This window comes from Phoca vitulina, unplaced genomic scaffold, assembly GCF_004348235.1.
Source record: "Phoca vitulina isolate PV1807 unplaced genomic scaffold, GSC_HSeal_1.0 scaffold68, whole genome shotgun sequence".
Classification (NCBI taxonomy): Eukaryota; Metazoa; Chordata; class Mammalia; order Carnivora; family Phocidae; genus Phoca; species Phoca vitulina.
The window spans coordinates 3,343,735-3,366,239 of record NW_022589771.1 but is presented as its reverse complement, the minus strand read 5'-3'; the positions used below and the strand labels follow the sequence as shown (position 1 = coordinate 3,366,239).

The 22,505-nt window shown below is 43.4% G+C and overlaps 1 protein-coding gene across 1 annotated transcript in view; it reads right to left on the bottom strand.

Moving 5' to 3' along the window:
• Positions 1–1,575: 1,575 nt before the first annotated feature.
• The window catches only part of IGSF5 (immunoglobulin superfamily member 5), a 34,101-nt gene continuing 13,171 nt past the window's right edge, over positions 1,576–22,505 (bottom strand). Inside the window, exons 4-8 of the mRNA XM_032392698.1 lie at positions 14,287–14,427; positions 11,440–11,464; positions 7,886–7,986; positions 6,077–6,150; positions 1,576–1,671 (exon numbers count right to left, since the gene is read on the bottom strand). Of these exons, the coding sequence (XP_032248589.1) occupies positions 1,576–1,671; positions 6,077–6,150; positions 7,886–7,986; positions 11,440–11,464; positions 14,287–14,427 (437 nt within the window). The remainder of the gene's footprint in view (positions 1,672–6,076; positions 6,151–7,885; positions 7,987–11,439; positions 11,465–14,286; positions 14,428–22,505) is intronic.

The following is a 22,505-nucleotide window of genomic DNA, read 5'->3' as shown; positions in this document are numbered from 1 at the left end:
ATTAAGCAAATGAAGCAAAATGTTGTAGGCAAGTATTTATTAACAGAAATAATCCTCAGAATAGTGTCAAATGAGAAAAGCAAGCTACGAAATAAGGTTTATGATGATCCAAATTTCACAAAATATGTATGTGCGTGTATCTATGTGAACACACGTGTGTGAGCAGATACATACGTACCTAATAATACCTGCTTCTGAACAATAGAATTAGGGGTGATTTCAAAATCATTTCTTAACTATGTTTTTAATTTTTTATAATAAACATGCATTGATTCTATAGGAAGAAATACGTATATTATTTTACTGCAGAAGGAGCCTGTGCAAGGAAGGCAGGTAGGATACGGGGTCCCGGTGAGTCGCCTTGTCTTTCCTCCCTGGACCTAACGTATGTTCGGCACTCAGCATATACTAGTGATTGTCATCGCTACTGACTAACTCTAAGGCAGCACTAAAATCTTAACACATTTTAAAAGTCACATTCCACGTTAGCAGCACCAAGGTTGGGCATGTTGTTAATTACTGAGCAGTTGCTAATTACTAACCATCACAGGAATCTGTACCAACTGGCGCAGCGCTTCGCCAAATAACAGTCCTGCCTCTGGGGTAAACATGAAGAGATGGGTGGGCAGGAAATGCACTGACAATATTCACACGAAAAAAAAATATCTGGAAAAGGCAGCAATTTTATTCATCATAACAACATTCATATTAACTTTCATGGGGCAAATGTACAATAATCAAAGACTAATATGAAGACATGATTTTTTTATAGACGTCTCCGAAGCATCATGATTCCTTAAACTACCACCTGCGTAGTAAGGAACCCAGAAAGGCAATAACATTCTTTGGTGTTTTCTCTTTTACTTATTAAAGAACATGTTACCCATTTCCAGTTTTTTTCACGGCATTTGTGGTATGTAAGGTACATCCCCCACAAAGCATAATCCACATCTAACTCATCAGACGACATGAGAGCAAGCCTGATAAGGAGCAGATAAAAGTGAATGTCTTCATATAAATATCCAATAATGGGATATTTCACAGTGTGCACATCGGCTTTGAATTTAATCTTATTCTTAACCTGTAAGTTCTGATTTTCCAGGAAATCTTAGATTTCGGATTGATCCTAATGCGTATGCTCCTTTTTCACAGATAATATACATTAATGCCCCACATACTAAATATACATAAATATTGTCTTCATATTATGTAAGATAACAAAAATATTTTAAAAGTCATGGTAAGATAGAGGTTTATCTGCCATTGATGGGATTCTCAAGGAGTGTCAAGTGACAAGTAAATTAAGATGATGAATTTGCAGCTTTTACTTAGTTACTTGGTGGAATTCACGAAAATCTTGAAACATTTCGAAAGCCAAATTCTACTCTGAAAGGTGGGAAACGGACTCCTTCTCTCCCCCACGAAGTATTCATTCTGATTATTCCAGCCTCTCTGCGTCCCCATAACACTGGCAAAGCGGAAGCCCAGCCTTGGGACAGAGAGGAAAGATGATCCCATGTCAGTGTGATGCAGGTCATCAGTCACATGCAGAATGGAACCAGAGGGACATCTTTGCTAGACCAAAGTTACGTTCCTGATGGTCTTAGGATTGGCCATGATGAAGGAAACCTGCGGGCGACCTGCGGGTCCCGGCCACCGGTGGTCAGGTCCCTGGTAACAAAGGGAAGGGGGTGGATTGAATCAGTGGAGAGCAACATAAAAGACAAACTTGAGCCGACAGCTCCACTAATCAGATAAGAAGAAATGTGAGGGCCCAGAGAGGAACCAAAGATGTTAACACATGTCCTTCCTTTATTGCATTATTTTCAATAACCACACACTCCAGAAGTTTCCGAGTTCAGGGCCTTACGAGTAATGCAGTTCAAAGAATCCGATATTTGTTTGTATGAAGGCAAATGACAGCAAAGATGCACTATTCTGGTTTGTTTGTTTGTTTGTTTTAATCTTCCTATGGAAATTCTAACTTCTGTATGAAAATATAAAATATGTCTAAACTTCTTTAAAAACACACTTTCCTCCTAAAGGCGAGGGACAAAGTTGAATTGACTGTCTGACAGGTCCACCTGCTCTCTCCTGGGGTGGCCGTGCTGCCGCCTCCTCTCAGAAATGTGGTCTTTGCCATTCTCCTTGGGTAATGTGACCCCAAGCAAACCACATACTCCTCCAGAGGGGCCAGTACCTGCCCAACAGTACTGCCCTATTGCAAAACATGTAATATGTTTTTCTGCCAGTCCTGAGACTGCCGACTCAGATTCCAGGACACTGCAGCTGCATTGCACATCCTAAATAATGTAACTGGGCACCATGCATTATTTATGTTGCAATAGAATGTCAGTAAGTCTTGAGGATAAAATCACTCTGGCTCGAGGTCTTAACTTAATGAGTCCCAGTCATGCAGGAAGAAAAAGAGCCTGCTGGAGCCACCTCACCACCATGCTCTAAGAACCGGGCTTCTGCTGTGAAAATGCTTTGACATTTTTGCAGTTGTTGTTTGCCTTTTGTTTTCCCTGCTGGGCTGTGCAAATGCGTTGCCGTTTTCTAAATTTATTAAGGTTGTATTTCTGTTTATTTCGGGAGAGTGGTGATTAGCGGGGAAGACTTGATCCACGTTTCAAGTCGTTCATGCACTCACCCTTCAAAACTGACAGGCTTGGGAGAGAAAGAAACAGAGATGCCCAAAATAAATAGAAAAATTGACTGGCAGGGAGTTGAGGCCTGGAAAGAGCAGAGGAAAAGGAGGGCTGTTTGTATTAACTATTCACCAAGATGTAAAGCATTTGCAAAACCCATGACTTCATATAAAAACAAAGGGTACTTGCCCTTCCCATTAGCTGTAATTGTTAGTAAGACTTTCTAATTTTATTTATTAGTGTTGTCCTCACGTGTTTTGTAGGCAGTTATACCTGCGTTTACAGCACTTCACCAACAGAAACTCCTTTCTAGAAAATAAAGTCAGTATTACGTACCCTGAGTGTAAGTCCAGCCTGGATAGGAATCATCAGTGGAGAGAAGCATCACATTTTGGTATACGTCAGTTTGGAATGTCACTTCTTATTTTCCTTTCTGATCCTTCCTACAATTTACTACATGCTCTGGTCTCTGCAGCCTAAAATCCTGTTTTTCTTTTATCCACAGTGAGTGTAGTGTGCCTTAGGACCCACCTAAAACACAGGTTTTAAAAAGTGTTTCCCCATGACAGTGCAGCCTAGATTGTGAAGAGCCTCAGCATCAAGACCCTTCCATCTGACACTCATCACAGCATCACACCCCAAATTTCTCTCCACGCTTTGTGGCAAGCTTGTGGAGTAGAAGTCATTCCCCATGCACAGTTCTAAGGAAAAGCCCTGCACTCAGTGATGACTTGCCCTTAGGAACAGTACTATGCATGTCTGTTACGCTGTCATGTTGGGCCATGAAAATATTGTCCTCAAAGGAGATCACCTGGAGAACATGGCAAAACTATACATTCTTTGGCCCTATCTCCCAGAAATTCTGATCCAGAAAGGCTGGAAGAGGCTCAGGACTTTGCATTTTAACAAACACCCAAAGAGCTTCAGGTATACCCTCCATTGAGAACTACTGCTAAAGCAGCAAGGTACCAAGATACGGAAGCTTAGAGGGACTAGATGCACCTCCATGCTCAGCAAGCATTCCTTGGGATCCAGGATACTGGAAACACATCCTTCCTTTCTGCCAGTTAGTGGTAGGAACAGGGACTGCCCCCCATCTCTCAGCCTCTGGTGAAAAGTCCCATGTTTAGGGGAGAACCCTAGCAGGGGAGTGGGCTTAGAGGTGGGGATGAGCAAGGCAGGGAGCTCCAGGCAGCCAGCAGGTACTTTTTTGTGTGTTTACAGCCCAGAGTCACCAACAGACCTGACTCATGCCAGCTTTTCCCTGAGCAGAGCCCTCACCCTTCTGAAGCTTTCTCAGGGCTGTCAGCACTGAAAGCATCTGGACATAACAAGAGATGTGAAAAAGAGGCTCCCCACGACATCTCAGGTTGATCTTCCTCAAGGGAGTGTGGGTCTCTGGCATTCTGGACCTCAATCAGAAGGATAGCGATGGAGCAAGAGTTATGGAGGCTGGTGCAGCAACAAATGGGGTTTGTAGCCCATCCTAAGTGTTAAAACTCCAGCTTCCTGTTTCAGTAACTGTTGGGTGCAGGGCATAATTAAAATCATGACTGGTGCTGCATGATGAAGATGCGGTGCCTGGAGGCTCATCACAATCTGGAGATCAGACATAGACGTGGAACTCTGGGTGGGGCTGGAAGCTGTGGTCTTGAAGGTGAGGATGAGAATGACCCCAAGACACTGCTTGCTCCTCAGAGCACTTCACTGGTCCCTGAGCCAGGTGTGGGCACACACTTGAGGCTCAGGGCTGGACCCTCCTCTACTTACAGGGGATCCACATGATTCCAATAAGGGCACAGGTACCCTCCACTCCTGGAAAGGGTCCAGTGCAACCCCTACCCAGTGTACTTAGCATGGGTATCGTGAATGCCCTGGAACACTAGCAAATCAAATTCACAGGCGATGTGAGGTTACAAAGTAGGCAAGGTGGTCATCGGCAATGTCCTACTGTCCCAGCAGCCCCTCATGTTCATCTTGCTATGAGGTAGCCAATTACCCTTAGACCTAGTCACCTAGACAATCACTCTGTGTTGTCTTAAAACTCAGACACACTCGGGTTGCACCCAAGTCCACTGAGCAAGGGGGTCCACAGGTGGGACCAAGAATCTGGGCATCCTAAAGGCCACATCGACAATTCCCATATGCAGCCCCTGGCCCTTCAGACTTTCCCTTCCTCGGATTGTGTTTGAACGGAATACCCTTGAAAAAAAACCAAAGTGCCCAAGACTGCGAACAAGCAAAGTGGCAATGTGACGTGGAATTATATACCTTTCTTCAGTGACCCAAAACATAGCGTTTTTATGCAGCATATTCATCTATACCAGTCTAATACATGTGCCAAAGACAGCAGACTTGACGGGAAGAAATTTACCTTTCCATTTTCCTGACACCCAGCCTAAGGATATAGCCTGAACTTGTACCAGGAACCCAACAGTTCGTCACCTAGGCCAAAGTTCTTTGGTGCCACAGACCCTTCCTATGTCTTCCCATCTGGCTACCACGGGTTTTCCATTAATGGCATCACTTAGGTCCTCCCGATACGTGGCTGAGCATCAGTCAAAGCTCGCCTCCCCCACAAAGGCCTGGGAAGCACACGTCACTGGCAAGATATATGGACTGAGCTGAATCCCAACTGCAGGGAGGAACATGATGGCCTGGAGCTGCCTGGAAACCCAAGTCAATATCTACCCCAAGAAAGAACGATGGGTCTGGGCAAGCACTCCCAGCAACAGCACCTCAAACTGAAAGCGACTCGTAGGCAGAACACAGCCAAGACCTCGGATGCCACATGCTGTCGGGAACCCAATCTGCAAGTGGGCCTTTTCCAAAAGCTAAAGGGGAGAACATCCATACATTATCAGGCACAGCATTGCAGAGTCACATCAAAGTGCTTGTCATTTGAAGGTGTCTTTGAGGAGGTCAGAAAATACATATTTTGCCTAATATGACTGTGGATATAAAGAATCGTATTTTCTGTGTACGCACTCCAATTCATTCATCCGTGGCAACCAACACCGACTTCGTGTCAGAAAAGTAACATACTGTGTCCTCACGGTTCCTGAGTGACTGTGTTCTTCACGTTCTTTGGAAGGATGGAGCCCATCAGAGTTTGCCTAACAACCAACAATATCTACAACTAGTGTTCCTCCCCTGGAGCTCCAGACTTGTACATGCAGCAGCCCATTCAGCATCTCTATGTGGGCATGTAAGAGATACCCCAAGATCTACAAGTCCCCACCTACACTTCTGTGCAAGAGATACTATGTCCTCCATGCTAACAGGTTAACCAGTGAGCAAAGGCCACGTTCTTCCATCATGAACATAAAACAAACACCATTTTATAATCACCTACCACCAGGCAAGTGTTTTTAAATGACAAAAAAAAAAAAAAACCTAGAAATGGGGAAAATGGTCTGAGTCACCTGATAAGGTTGCCTATTTCTGTGTTGTTCCCGAACACTGGATTCAGAGGACTCTGAAGTGAGAGAAGCAAGCTCTGCAACAGAAGAATGATTTTTAGAGTGATAAGTAACAAAGCCCAAATAATATTCTAGCAATTCTGATTTATAAGGAAACATATTTGCTTTTATACAGTAACCCAAGCATAAAGCAATCCTTAGCCATAAACTTGTTTTTTGTTTTTAGAGTTCCCTTGAGGTTATATACTTTTCAAATCTTATCTTGCTAATGAAAAAAAAGTATGGCAAACTCACAATCCAGTCCTTCCTTGACTCATTAGTCTCATCCAGAGACAAGGTGAATCCATAGCTTTAATGCTGACCAAGGAATGTAAACACAGGATACAAAAGGACAAAAAGACAGAGAGGTTTCGTTTGGGCCATGATTTTGGTCAAGCTACTTCATTAACTACTCAAAACACTAATAAATAAATATTCACCCATAGGAAATTTTGTAAGCTATGATCAGAACAGCATTGTGGAATTTTTAAGAATCTGAAGTGAGCCATTTGGAATGAACGTGGAAGACCACCATGGTGAAGGGGGAGAAATGGGCCAGGAGGGCAGCCCCAATCTTAGTGAAAACAATTTGTGGGGGGGCGGGGGCATCTCTCAGCAAGAACTCATTAACGAAACATCTTTCTGTGGAATTTGTTTTGCCAGGCAACTTGTTAGGGCCGGGTCTCCCTCTCCCACCCATTCGTACTCCCCTCCTCTCTCATCTGCCTTCCAGAAAGATCTCAGATCAAACCCTACCTTTAGCCCCTTGCCAGTGGCTGAGTCCCCACTAGGACTGTGTCCTCAAAAGGGAAGACATTCGGGTGCTATAAAGACTTCTCAAAATTGGGTTTCATTTTTCAACATTCTCCCACACCCTCCAAAGCTCAATAGGAACAGATTTCTCTCTGAGTTTTGGTTTTATGTGACATTTTGGGAAAGTGACCCTCAATGTATTAAAATGCCTCCTCATACGCTTTATTAAAGGTAGAAGGCTTTGGGGTGCCTGGGTGGCTCAGTCGTTAAGCACCTGCCTTCGGCTCAGGTCATGATCCCAGGGTCCTGCATGATCCCAGGGTCCTGCATGATCCCAGGGTCCTGCGATCAAGCCCCACATCGGGCTCCCTGCTGGGAGGGAGGCCTGCTTCTCCCTCTCCCACTTCCCCTGCTTGTGTTCCCTCTCTCTCGCTGTGCCTCTCTCTGTCAAATCAATCAATCAATCAATAAAATCTTTAAAAACAAATAAATAAATAAATAATAAAGGTAGAAAGCTTTAACAAAAGAGAAAGCATAAAAAATTTTATTTTAAAGCCCTTAAATTTTCATCCCACTTTATTTTAAACTTTGGAGATATAGGTGGATTTTTACTTTTTATAGAATATTTCTAGTCCTGGGGGCGCCTGGGTGGCTCGGGTGGTTAAGCGTCTGCCTTCGGCTCAGGTCATGATCCCAGGGTCCTGGGATTGAGCCCCGCGTCAGGCTCCCCGCTCAATGGGAAGCCTGCTTCTCCCTCTCCGTCTGCCTCTCCTCCTGCTCATGCTCTATCTCTCTGTATCTCTCTGTCTCAAATGAATAAATAAAATATTTAAAAAAAAAAAAAAAGAATATTTCTAGTCCTGAAATTTCTCCTTCTGAAAATTACTCAAAAAATAATGACCAGCAAGGGCTGAGTCCCCCGCCTGGTGCAGCCAGTGGGCAGCCGTGCTGGTCAGGGTCAGTCAGCCCCTCCCCCACACTCCCCTCCAGGTCTTCCGAATGCCCCACCCGCCCACTCACTGGCCATCCTGGGCTCATCTGGGCTGTAGGCATTGTTTTCACTCCCACTTTTTATGTTTGTCTCCAAAGTTTCTTTGTTTGCCTTCATGCTTGCAGATTTCCTGGAATTAGACCATTTTATTTTATTTTATTTTATTTTATTTTATTTTATTTTAACCATTTTAAAAAGCCAAATGTTAATCAGCAGTGGATATTCGGTTCAGTCTGCTCCACCCCGAGCGTTCTTGCATGCTGAACCCACCACAACTTCAGGAGGGACACTCATAGCCACCAGCATGACTCTGTAGGTGGTCTGCCTGCTCACACTCCCATTGAGGTAGAGAGAGATAGGTCCATGGACTCCATTCCCCGGTTGATAATCAACCCCCAGAAGCCAGGGACCAAATTAAGCAGGGCTGGCAAACCTTGACCCACAGGGCAAATCCACCCCCCCTTTTTATAAATAGTTTTATTGGAACACAGCCGCCCCTGTCTGCTTCCATATTATTTATGGCTGTCTGCATGGTACAACAACAGAACTGAGTAATTGTGATAGAAAGCGCGTGGCCCGCAAAAGCAAAATATTTACTATCTGGCCCTTTATAGAAAACGTGTGCCAATCTCTGAAATAAAGTAAAAATTTATGTAGCCTCCCAGGGGAAGAAAACTTGGCAATGGATATCTAAATATTTAAAGATATTCATGCTTGACCACTAAGAACTTATTATAGGGAAATAACCAAAGATATGTGCAAAGATTTACTTGAAAGAATGTTCGTTCATGAGCTATTGATAATAGCAAAAACTGCAAATGACCCAGGTGCCCCACCATAGGGGACTAGTGAAATAAATGACAATACATCTCTAAAATGAAATTCCATGCCACCTGTAAAAATTATTACAGGTGAGAGCTCTCATGCACTGCTGGTGAAAGTATAAACTGGCACACCCACTTCAGAAAAGCGTAGAGCAGTATTGTCTGCCCTACTTACCCTGTGACTCCACCTACCCAGCTCTCACGGGTAGACATACACCCAACTGAATACAACACAGGAAGGAGTACTTATGAACTCGTCGTCAAAGATCCATATTAAATTGCTTAGTGCCACAGAATTCATAATGACCCCAAAAACTATCCAAATGCCCATTTAAAGGAAAAATAAATTGCATATATACCCACAGTGTAGTATTATATAATAATACACCATTTACACCTTCATTGAATAATATGGACCAATCTCACAGTGTGACGCTTAAGAAAACCAAAATGAATGAGTATACATGCTATGATTCATTTACATAAAGTTCATATGAATATAATCTCTGGGGATGTGGGGATAGAGGTCAGAAGACACAACCTTGGGACGCCTGGGTGGCTCAGTTGGTTAAGCGTCCGACTCTTGATCTGGGCTCAGGGTTGTGAGATCCAGCCCAGCGTTGGGCTCTGCTCTGGGCGTGGAGCCTGCTTAAGATTCTCTCTCTCCCTCTTCCTCTGCCCCTCCCTGGCCCACTCTCTCTCACTCTCCCTCTCAAAAAAAAAAAAAAAAAAAGACATAACCTTTGAGGAAGGGGCAGACAGTGATTTGAGGGGCATGGAGAGGTTGGGGTGCTGGGGGTGCTCTAGTTCTGCATGTCCCCACTCAAGGCCCATATGCTTTGTGAAAAGGAATCAAGCTACACACCTACAATTTGTATACTTTTCTGAACTTACATTATACTTCAATAAGATATTTCTATTAAGCAGAAATTTATTATTACCATTTATTAACAGAAATTTATTTATTACAGAAATTTATTAACAGAAATAATCTTCAGAATAGTGCCAAGTGAGAAGAGCACACTACGAAATAAGATTTATGCTGATGCAAATTTCACAAAATGCATATGTGCATGTATCTATGTGAACACACGTGTGTGTGAGCAGATACATACTTACATAACAATACCTGCTTCTGAACGATAGAATTAGGGGTGATTCCAAAATCATTGCTATTTTTTTTAAAGATTTACTCATTTATTTTTAGGGGGGAGTGGCGGACTGAAAGGGAGAGAGAGTCTCAAGCAGACTCCGCACTGGGCACGGAGAGATCATGACCTAAGCAGAAATCAAGAGTCAGATGCTCAACCGACTGCGTCCCCCAGGGCCTCTCAAAATCATTTCCTAAAAGTATATTTTAATTTTTTCTATAATAAACATGCGTTGATTCTGTAGGAAGGAATATGTGTTATTTCACTGCAGAAGGAGCCTGGAGCAACTGGAGTTTGCACAGGTGCCACAGGGCACGGAAAGCAGGTAGGATACGGGGTCCCGGTGAGTCGCCCCGTCTTTCCTCCCTGGACCTAATGTATGTTCAGCACTCAGCATATACTAGCGATTGTCGTCCCTACTGTCATATTATTGCTGCTGTTGTCATTATTCTTCTTATTCTCTATCCATGCCCCCAAATAGCTGTTGACCACTGTACTATGTTTTCAAATCATCTAAGATCCCAGAGAAGAGAAATAAAAGATGTTACAAAGTCCATAATGGTGAATGGAAGAATCCAGGCTGCCATCCTGCTGGAGACAGCACTCTAGAGAAATGCTGGAATAATTACTGGAGTCCATTTGCCTTCCTCTCCTCTTGCCCTATGTCAGGCCCCAGAGGAGGAGCAGTTTCAGACTGACGCTTTGTAGTGTCCTCAGAGACCACAGACACCTCTCCCAACACTACATTATCACCAGTGAGCGACTGGGGTCAAAGGGAGAATGGCTAGTGTCTGTTACACAGTGATTACACACATCTTCATTCACCACATGTAGCCAAAAGGTATTTTAAAATCTCAGCATTTCAAAAGCTAAAATTATCTAATAAAATACTGAAAATTAGCTATAGTTGTGTTGTAACACCCCCAGCAAAATGACCACTGTCTAAAAGTCCCTCCCCTTGCTGCATTTATACTTGTCTAAATATTGCAGACATTTAAACTCCTTATTGTATTATTGTAGGTATAGCTACCTTAAAAGTGCTTGCAGCTACTTCTGGACGGCCATGGGAATGGCTGGGATTTTTCTGTCCCCTCCCCCATTAGTGGTACAAGCAGTGAACGCTACCTAATTTGTCTGCCTGGTCAGTTTCATGTGCCTGAAGCCATCCAGCTGGCCTTACTGTTCTCCACTGCCCCAGAAATTCCATCAGGACCTCTGCCTGGTTCTCTATCCTTGAAATGGTCCTCAAGTCCCCTGCATTGACTCAAAACAGGAGGGACAACAGTCACGGTGCATAGTGTCCTCTTGTGGAAAGAGTTGCAAATGCCAGACACCGAGTAGAAAATCTCCATTTTCCTAAGTGAGCCAGGGCAAGTCAAATGTAGGCAGGATCTCCATCCTCTATTTTATTCTACAATTAATTTTGCCATATGAGTTTGTGTTTGGCATACGTGTTTTTCAAAGTTGTCCATTTTCAGTACTTAATTTTGAGTAACATGATCCTGAAACCCCACATCTCTGTGTGTGTTAGCAGTGGTAGGGTTGGTGTTTTTTGGTTGTTTTTCAGTTGTTTTTGTTCTCAGAAAATTGATGTGATTTCAAACTTACCTTATTTCACTTTGATAACTAGATTCTAAAAAAAAAAAAAAGGAACAAAATCACATTAGTATTAGTTATTCTGAAAATAAAATCTAATCAACTTTTATAGACCCCCTGATTTTAAATACATTGCTGAGTATTTGTGACCCATTCGGTATTATTAAATTCCCCCCACACCAAATTACCAAATGACTTTCAAGCCTAAGGCAAGTAGAATTCACTATTAACTATCCTATGATAACTACTATACCTAAAGTATAGTAGGTACCTAATAAGTTCTTAATGCATCTTGAATTTAACCAGCAAGATCTGAAGACTGTATTCACCAGGAAGAGGCATTCTGCATTCCCAATCCCTATTGTCATTCATTCAGTAGTCACTGTGTACTAGCACTGTGCAAGATACTATTTCATTTACTTATTACAACAACCCAAGAGGTAGGTGTGAGTGTCACCATATTTTTAACAAACTAGACACCATCATATTTTATTACCATACTTTAACAAATAAGGAATTACATTGTTTAAGCACCGTACTTCCTTAATTCTAAGATACATTTTCAATCAATATGTAACAATGGTACCAATGCACAGAGTTGCATCCACCCCCAGAAGCTGTCATTAAAATACTAATGTTTTTAATCAATAGATTCTTAGACTGGAAGGGACATAGGGAACCTGGAAATAGGGAGTAAGAGAGCCACACACCAGTCCCCAATCATCTGTTCTCAAAAGCCAGTGTTCCTTGCAACTCTGCTGTCCTGTCTAGGCCTTCTATTCATCAAGCTTTACTGAAATCTAAAAAAAAAAAAAAAAAAAATCATCTTCCTTATTTTTAGGTATGTTCTCACTTCCAGTTGAAATAACATCTGCCAGTTCACACCCCAAATTGGACCTCAGAAGCAATCTTATTTGAAATGAAAAAGAGAGACAGTTTGGAATATCACTAGTGTTCCCATAAGGATGGGCTCCGAGAGATGGGCTCTCAGTGTCTCCGTTCTATTAGCAGAAGCAATCCCAAGGCCTTCAGACCACACAGAGTGGGGCCCTCAGCCCTCCTCAGTCAGGCCCCAGTTAACCAATCAGAGCACTGAGAATTCTCCAGGCACTTGCAAAGCAAAGTGCCAGACAATACTTCTGAAGAAACTTGACGCTTGTTGTTTTTAAGCATGGAGACAATTGTCATGGGGAAATCCAGGACCTCCCTGGATCCTTTACATTTATGTCAAGGTGAAGTGTAGTGTCCACTGTGAATTCCACCCAATGGGGTGGCCTTGGTAAATAGGTTGTCACAGGCCCTGGACCTGTTAAAAACCAGGGCAATAAAAACAGCTCACTCTTATATGAGCTTTTCATCTCAAAGTTAAATAAAGGATAAAATCTAGGGTGGAAACAGTTTCATATATCATTTTATTTTGTCCTCACAACCAATCTGTAGGATAGTACTTGTTCTTATCTTATGAGGATGCTAAGAATCAGAGAGTCACCCTGGTGTACATCTTACATGGGCCACCAACCCTCACAACCTTCTTACTAGGCTGTTGTGGAACACACAGAAACACAGCTGAAGAGAAGCAGAAGTCCAAATAACCAGAATGTCCTCCAACGACACGACAGTAGCTAATGTTGAAAATAATAACCTGAAGGCACTGAACAATCCTAGTCACTTCTCAATTAAAATGTAGTTATCCAATAGTTTTCCTTTAAAATCCAGTGTATTTTACTTGAGTAATCCTGCTATGGCATGTAGGGTAACTCCCAGGTAAAAGCAAATTTCCGTCAAATCTGGGCCAACAGAGGCTTACTACTTTTCATGTTCTGTTTCCTAAGGAATTAAGTTGTATGACAGAATTAATTCCCAATCCCAAACCAAATCCACGCAGGGGCTTAGGCTAGACAATTAGCCTAGATACAACGTAACTGTGCACTTTACACAGAATATCTCACTGAGAGGTATTCCATGTAAGGTAATTAACACAGTGCCTGACACAGCCACAAATGTGCTCATCAAATGGCAATTAGTGTTAATAAAATTTTAAATGCAATTAAACTGACACATAGCCTAATATCAGAAGTCTGATTTTAAGAAAAATCATTTAACTGTAGAAAATATTCAAATAGGCATAGGTGAGGTTTTATGAGACAAAGAAAGGTAAGGCTGGATACATTCAGCACTTGGAAAGTCCTGAGCCAACCACATGACAAAGATCCTTTGGTTTCTGGAGTCACAAACAGCTGAATTCTATGACAAGCCCACCCCAATGTTGATGAGCCCACCACGAATTTGAACCTGACCCCCAAACGAGGCCACCGTTTTTGAGTACCTCAAGAGACCTCATTCAGAAGAAATGTGTAATTATCTTTATTAATTTTATCTGTACTATTTTTACTTGACAGAAGACCTTCTTTTTCTTCCTACCACTAAAACATTTGCCTGCAAAAGGCAATTTGGAATTATACAAAATAGGAAATAATCTTTTAATGTGCTCAGATAGATAGGTATTATTCTAGAAAAAAAAGCATAGCATCTGAATGGCAGATTATAATGCCCTTACATCCTCAAAAATATGCACAAATTCAAATAGTCAGTGTCTTTGCTCAGAGAGGTACTGTCTCTTCACCTTCCGAAGAGTGTGAAGATCTCAGTCTTCCCCGGAGGGGTTACACCTGGCCCCAAAGGAATGTATCCCTTCTTCAGAAAGTCCTTTCATTCTCTGAAGCTCACATGTCCACTTCCAAGTGAAGGATGCTCTGAAGGTCAACGCATCTTACGAAATTGCTGAGGAGCTAATGAACTTCAAGCGCTTGTACCAAAAGTTCAAAAATACATACAAATCTATATGAACAAAAAAATTACCTTTTTTCTCTTGCCTGGAGACACAGCAACAGCAGAATATTATAATCAGAACAATTATCAGGATCAAAAGCAATGACAAGGATACTGCAAGCAGAGCTATGGCCCAGGTAGGCAAGGATGTACCTGCTTTATCAATGCTGCCTATAAGGTTGAAAGGAGAGGGGAAAAAAATGTATTTAGTGGTGCTTGCTGCTGTCCAGGGTATGTAACCACTGATTCTACCACCCTATAAGTCATATTTTGTTTTCCGATAATATTACAACTATTCGGCCTGCTACAGCTGGGTGTCTTGGGCCAACTTCTCTGGAGCGTGCTCAGATATTCAGTACTCTACAGGATCTGCCATTACGATACTTACTGCTGCCAACAAATACCCCTGAGCAACACAGTCCCAGTATCCGTTGGTTAGCCCCTCTACCAGTCCTAAAGGGAAAGTAGATGGCAAGGAGCAACAGCTCCCAGGTTGGAGTAGCAATTACCACACTCCAACATCCTTTATTTAGCCAAGGAATAAATACTTACTGAGCAACTACTGCTGAACAAGACTGCAAGACTGGCATTTGGTTCTCCCTTCCATGTTCCCACCCATCAAGGGTCCAGAGTCCAAAAGAAATGAGGACGAACTGAAGAGGTGTCACATCTAAAGGAACGTACTTCAAGGCTTTCAGCCCCAGCCCACCCACACCCCAGAGAACGCCTTTCTCATCAGCTGATTGCTGTTTCCCACAGCTCTTCAGGAGCCACCTTCCTTAAGGTCCGCTTTGCCCTCTTGTTGTATCCAGTAGTCATGGAGTTGGGAAAAGAATGGATAGGCAGGTGCCAGCAGGGAGTGAAAAGGAGTGGGGCAGGAAGGAAGGGAGAAGAGAAAGCCATTTTGATGTAGGGCAGTCCTGTCTTAGCCAGGGCTGTCCAGCACGCTTCACACAGTTATCTAAATTCAAATTAAATGAACCAAAATTATATGCAATTAAATACTCAACTCCTTAGTCACACTTGTCACATTTCAAGTGCTCAGTTCCCACAGGTGAAGAGCATTGCCCTCATCACAGAAAGTCCCGCTAGACAGCACTGCTCAGCCTCGGGTTTGTGAGAACTGCAAGGAGGTCCTATCCAGCTTTGCATTTCCCCTCCTGAACCATGCTGAGGTCAAACCGCATTTAAGTTGATCTGTTCAAATGTGAAGAGCTACTCAATAGATTCTGCCACTCAACCCTGAGTGCTTGGTTGGACTCTCATTGTGAATGAGTGCTATTTTATTAAATGCAAGTCATCAGAAAATACTGAAACAACAGACTTCCTATGAAGGAAGATAGAGTTTGTAAATCAACAGCCTTTCCAGCACATTGGAACCAGAGCTTATAGGAGGAAAATAGTTCTTGGGTGTTCTCCCTTAGAGTTTCCCATGAAAATTGACCTTGAAATCATAATTTGCTAAGCCTTTGTCAAAGTTAAAGGCTCAGAGTACCTTGTGGTAATGGTTAGAGATGATCACTAATGCCCTGGTTTCTACGATCATCAACCACCTGAATTGTAACTCATGGACAAGTAAGGATTCCACTGCAAAATAATACAAGGACTGACTCTAAGCAAGTGCTAAAACTCAGAGAACTCTGTGCTTTGAAGAATTACACAATATAAAAAGATACTCGTCTTCTGCTCTTTGTGCAAAGCTTCTCTGCATTACCTATAATAGTTTTTTTTAATTTCCTTTTTTTAAACCTCTCCTGTTCATTGTCACATTAAATGTTTGTGAAATTGACTGCTATCACTTCCAGTTCTTCTTACACATCTGCTACTATCTAAACAAAATTTAGTCCCCTCGACGTCAAGGGCTGTCTTATTTTTCTTATATCCCAAGCACCTGGCACGTATTGGGCACATTGGATGAATGGATAGAGGGAGGGATGGAGGGACAGGAAGCAGGGGGAGGATGGATCTCCACATCACCCACCATTTTTCTAAGATGAGTTGGGACAGATAGAGATAGGAAAAGAGTTCCCCAGGAAAGGTGGAGGTGGTGGAGACAGTATTCTACCCTTCCCATATCACCCCTCCTCAGCCCCAGAATTGGAGCTTTAAGATTTTATTTTTATCTATTTATTTGAGAGAGAGAAAGAAAGAGCTGGGGAAGGAGCAGAGGGAGAGGGACAGGCAGACTCTGTACTGAGCTCAGAGTCCAGCACAGGGCCTGCTCTCACGACCCTGAGATCATGACCTGAGCCGAAAACAAGAGTCGCTCACACCCAGGCCCCCTGCAATTGGAGCTTTCAAACAAGCCAGTCTCTTCACATCCAGAGAGTAATACAAGTTATCCACTTGCTACACAGAGAACAAAATTCCCAAGCATCACCGGGAATGGTTGTTGCACAAGCAGATTCAGAGCCCGCCCGCTGTGGTGCCAAGTCAGGGGGTCTGGAATGGCAGCCCAGGTGATTCCGATGCAGGTGGTTGGTGACCCACATGTTGAGAATGCCCAAAATGGAAATGTTTCCCAAGCAAACTGCCACATTACAGGATGTTCCCATAATCTCCCACCTATGGATGTGATTAAAAAAAAAAAAAATTAAGTCCCAAACCACATTTATGATAATCACAATCTGGAATTTAAACTCAGGTCACCACACGGAAGCTTTGCGACAGACAAAGAGCTTTGGGCTTCCTGTCAGTGGATCCAGTGAAATCTCATGGCCACTGTTTCTGCTCACTCATCCACAACAATTCCTGCCCCCCACCCCCCAGGCTGTTCAGTGACTCAGGACGTATGTGAAAATGCTGAGAACAGTGCAGGGCACAACACACACGTTCAGGATTGCTGACGTCATCCTAAATCAGTCTGAGGAACTTGTTACAAATTGAAGTTTGCAAATATTAGAAGCTTTCATAATAAGGGAGAGAGCTGGGGTTAAACATTAAGGTCTGGCTCAAGATTCAAGAGATGGGCTTGAAAATCATACTGGAAAAAGTCAGCACACATTGTTGACTTACTCAAACATTCCCTATCAGGGCATTTTCCTCCCCTACTGGAGAAAATGTTCAGTGTGCCAAGCTTCTGTCACCCGAGTCTGGACGTGACAAGCTTTCCTCTGATCTAGCACACAAACAGCTGCTTTTCCTCAGGGAGGAGTTATTTAAAGGGGGGGGGAAGGGCCACCTCACTGGATTTGGTGACCAAACCAAGGAAGAGACCAGGTGATATCGTGACCTCACTCACTCTCTTGTCTCTTAATTTAACCACCAAGTTTAGCAAGTGATGCCTGCTCTCACCTAAAAGCCCCAAACTCTCACCAAAACAGCAACTGGTCTCAGAAGCCATGGGGCTCTTTCTTTTTTTTTTTTTTTTTAAAGATTTTATTTATTTATTTGACAGAGAGAGAGAGAGAGAGAGCACAAGCAGGGGGAGGGGCAGGCAGAGGGAGAGGGAGAAGCAGGCTCCCTGCTGAGCAGGGAGCCCGATGTGGGGCTCGATCCCAGGACCCCGGGATCATGACCTGAGCCGAAGGCAGACGCTTAACAGACTGAGCCACCCAGGTGCCCTCACATGGCTCTTTCTTTCACTTCCTATATGCTGTGACCACAGTCCACTGGGGGTCAGATCTCCCCTGGAGTTCCACAACAAGGGAAGACTTACATTCTCTCTCTACTCCAGTGGAGCCCCCTCCCCCCAGAGAAGCATGGTGTATGAGCCATGATGAGGTGTAATTTGGTACCGGAGCTGCATGGAAAAATCTTTATTTTAATAATAATTTTTAGTTTATCATATATGACATATACATGAATACACACACACGTATATATCATAGACACTTCAGTGGGATGTTAATTTTTAAATGAGTACATTTACAGCAGATTGAAAGAAAAATAAATAATGGTCATATATTGATAAAAAGCAGGAGAGTGGACAGAAAGCACGGATCCTTGGAATGACCTTGTCCATAATCCAACCCCTTCATTGCACAGATAAGATACTTGGGACAAAGAGGCTCAGTGAACTGGACAAGGGCACTCAGACCAGGAGAAAACCCGGGGCTGTGACTCTTGTCTTTCTATTCATGTTGTGCATCCAACTTGGAATATCTTCTGGGAAGATACAGCCCTGGTCTTACGGGAAATGGGGAGTCCGGGTGGGCACTGGTCCCTGACTTGTGCCCTAGAGAAGGGTGTGGACATAATGGTTCAAGGCAAATGGCAGAGTTGCTAGAAAGGATGTGTATGGGCACCTAGTGACCAAGGAAGATGACCTCCAGGTCCAACACCCCTTGCCTTCCTCCCTACGTTCCCTCACACAACCGTGCACGTCAGCACTGCATGACTGAATTTACTGTGCAACTTTAATCTCAGCTTCAGGATTGTCCTTTTCCCATCTGTGCAGAAAAGGAAGATAGTACTTCCCAGATGCGCTCATAGAAATGCTCAGTTTTAAAAGGCCACGTGGAATTTCTCGAAACCAGCTGGTCAGTACAAAATGCCACCAGCTGCACGTGTAAAGCACACTCCGGTGCTGATGGCGGGGGGGGGGGGACATGGGAGGTCTCCGAATCAGTGAAACAAAAGACAGCAGCTGTCCCCTCTGCTGCCCTGTGGGTTTTGTGGCAGGGACTGTCCTGAGTGCCTCAGACGTTTTAACCCGCTTACTTCTCACACCAACAACAAGCCCGTGAGGTAGATATTATTATCATCTCAGTTTTACAGATGAGAAAACTGAGGCACAGAGAGGTTAAGTAACTTGCCCAAAGCCACACAGCAAGTAAGTAGGCAAGCTGGGATCGGAGCCCAAGCCATCTGGTGTCCAAGTCTGTGTGGATAGTAGCATCGGATGAGGCTGGGCCAGGAGGCAAGGCCTTCTTCAGGATCTCCCTGTTCTGTAGCCCGCTGGTCTGACTGCCCAGGAATCTGGGAGCTTTCCTAAAAATGTCAATTTCCAGGCTGCACACAAACCAATTCGATCAGAACCTCTGGGGCGGCGCCTGAGCCCATCCTGTGGGCCAAAGATCCTGGAGGCTAACGGGCAGCCAGGAGAGAGAACTTCCGCCCTATTCTTCTCCCTCTCATTTTACAGGCAAGAAAACTGAGCTGCAGAGGTCAGCGACTTGCCCAGAGTCTCACAGCCAGACCCAGGGCTGCCACCCAGGACTGTCACTCCCCCCACTCGGTCTGCCCTCAAAATTGCCACTCCTCACAAAACTAAGGTTATAACCAGGAATCGCTGCGCTCTGCCAGGTGCTCCTCTGTCCTAAAAATGTTGCTTTGCTCTAACGCTTCACTTGAGTGAGAAAACAGAGAAAGCAACGCAGCTCGGTGCACAGAGGATGGACAGTGCTCATCCCCAGGCGGGCAGGAGAGGGGCTCCCACCTCCCAGGTGTACCTGTGTCTGCAGTGCTTGAAGTCTGTGCTGCTTCTGGAATCGAGAAAATTGATCTTTTCAAAATCATTAGCAGTACCCCTTTCAGCATGCTTTTCTTTCAAGAATCAATGATTGTTAGGCTTGAACTAATTAGCCTTCCTAAACTGCCACTATCCTTCCTGCAACAACTCACAGGGACTGTTCCGGAAATGAACACACTGGACACAGACTCCTTGCACTTTCAGGAGGAAATGGGTGGCAGGACAGATGCTTATCGATTCCTGGAGAAGACTGCACAGCACAGGCATGTTCGTTTGGGGCTCTCCGTACCCCTGGCTGTGCTCCTAGAAGCCTCCCAGACACCAGCAGCTGGGTCTGTAATGAGGTCTTCAGCTACTAAAACTTGCATAAAATACACAACATGCAGCCAGCCACCAGCTGCTCTGGATCTTGATGAATAATTTAGAAACAAATTACCCTTTTCCAAATGGGTCCAATAAAGTAAGACTCATTGCAAGGCACCCACCGTGCTTCCCTTTGAGGCTGCAGGGACTCTAGCTGCCATAATTAAGGCCGCTAACTTCCCTAGTCCTAGCCTACGAAGGAAGCACTCCACTGAATTAAACCTGATCAAGGGAAATTAAGTGCCCTTTGCCCTTGCCTACAAAAGAAGAACTTTGCAGGCAAGTGAATCTCTAAAATCCATCTCTACGGGGCATCATCAATCAGACCAGACCTCTTTGTTGCACTGTTACCTTGTTAAGATGTGTGGTTTAAACAGTCGATTTCATTCCATTTGGTGCTAATGGAACTTTTTTTTTAAATCTTCCCTTTCAAAGCTTGGACCATACTTTATTATATTTAAATAGCTTCAAAGGCAGCTGGATTGGCTCCTTGGAGAAATGGCTGATTCCAGGATAGAACAGGGGAAACGAAAGGGAGTTCAGAACATCGTATTGGGCCAAGTGCTCAAAAACTAATAGGGCCATGTCAAAAGGACACCAGAGCCAGCTGGAAAGGATTCCCACTAGACAAATCTGGAGCAATCTGAGCATCAAAATGAATAATGACAGGAGCAGTTTATAGTGTATTGAATAAAAATAAGTCCATACTAAAACCGTTTTTAAAAAAAGAAAAACAAAAGGAGAGAGAAGTCTCTTCTTTACAGAAGACTACCAACCAACAAATATAAAAATATGATGGAGCCAGAAAATGATTCTTTTACAATCACCATAGAAACAACAGATTCAAGCAATGACTTACTGATGAATGCAAAAACTATTAAGGGGAAGACCGCTGGGATATTCATATAGTGTTCATTGATTACATATTCATTATAATGGAGAAAGGGACCTTTACAATGGAGGAATCATTAACCAAATGATTAAACTTACTACTAACGATAGAGAAAATTGGCATCATGAGCCCACATGACATTACCCACAACTTGCCTAAAATATTTAGCCTCAAATCAAAGTATGTTGGAAAACCTCAGACAAATCCAAATTGAAGGGCATCTTGCAAAAATGGCCTGGACCCTTCAAAAGTATTTATATCAGGGAAGACAGAAAAGGTGAGGGAAGCATTCAAGAGTAAAGGAAGGAGACTACACACCTGATAGCCAAAGGCAATGCATGGTCTTTGACCGGACATTGGTTTGGAGAAGAAAATCACTATAAAGGATACTTGGTGAAACTTTAATATGGACTGTGTATTATATAACAGTCTTGTGTCAATGTTACATTTCCTGATTGCCAACTACATCAAGTGTGGTTAAATAGAATGCCTTCATTCTTATGATGTACATGCTGAGGTATTTAGGGGTAAATTGTCATAAACTCTGAAATGGCTCAGAAAAAAAAAAGGCTGAGAAAAAGGCAAACATGACAAAATATTAACATTTGTTGTATCTAGGTGAAGGTACATGGGTATTCATTGTACTAGTCTTGCAACTTTTCTAAAGGTTTTAGTTATTAAAAATAATAAACTGGAGGGGCACCTGGGTGGCTCAGTCTGTTAAGTGTCTGCCTTCAGCTCAGGTCATGATCCAAGGGTCCTGGGATTGAGCCCGCGTTGGGCTCCCTGCTCAGTGGGGAGTCTGCTTCTCCCTCTTCCTACCCCTCCCCCTGCTTGTGTTCTCTCTCTATCTCTCTCAAATAAATAAAATATTTAAAAAACATTTAAAAATAAGCTAAAATAAATTAATCTTGACTTAAAATCAAAGAAACACAGGTTTCTGTGCCTTTCACCCTCAAAAGCATTGATATTCACCAGATCCACATCAAAGATCTGGCAGTCCTTTTCCTCTTAGCAACAACCAGCTGGTACTGGTTTGGCTGCTCCATGTGGATGGAGCATGATGTCTGGTTCCCAATGGGCCACTCCACTCTGTCTTCTACCATGTATTCACTCATGCTTTCATTTCTGTTGTCTGCCTGGTCTCTGGGGACATCTAAGTCAGAGACAGGAGGCAAAGTCCTAACAACAGGGGAGCAAGCTTTTGCTCACTGCACTGAGGATCAATCCCTGCAGTGCAAAGCACAGAATCGTTGGTACTGACCACAGGGTAGACTCTGAATGGCTTTTTACGGGTTCATGGAGACATTATCATGGGTTGACTTGTGTCCCCCTAAAATTCATATGTTTAAGTACTAACCTCCAGTATTCCCAGAATATGACCTTACTTGGAAATAGAGTATTGCAGACATAATTTAACTAAGATGAATTTATACTGGATGGGATGGGTCCTCTAATCCAATATGACTGGAGTCCTTATTAAAAAAAAGGGAAATTTGGACACAAAGAAGCACACAGAGAGAGCACCATGTGAAAATGAAAACAGAGGTTGGGCTGATGTTTCTACAAGCCAAGAAACAC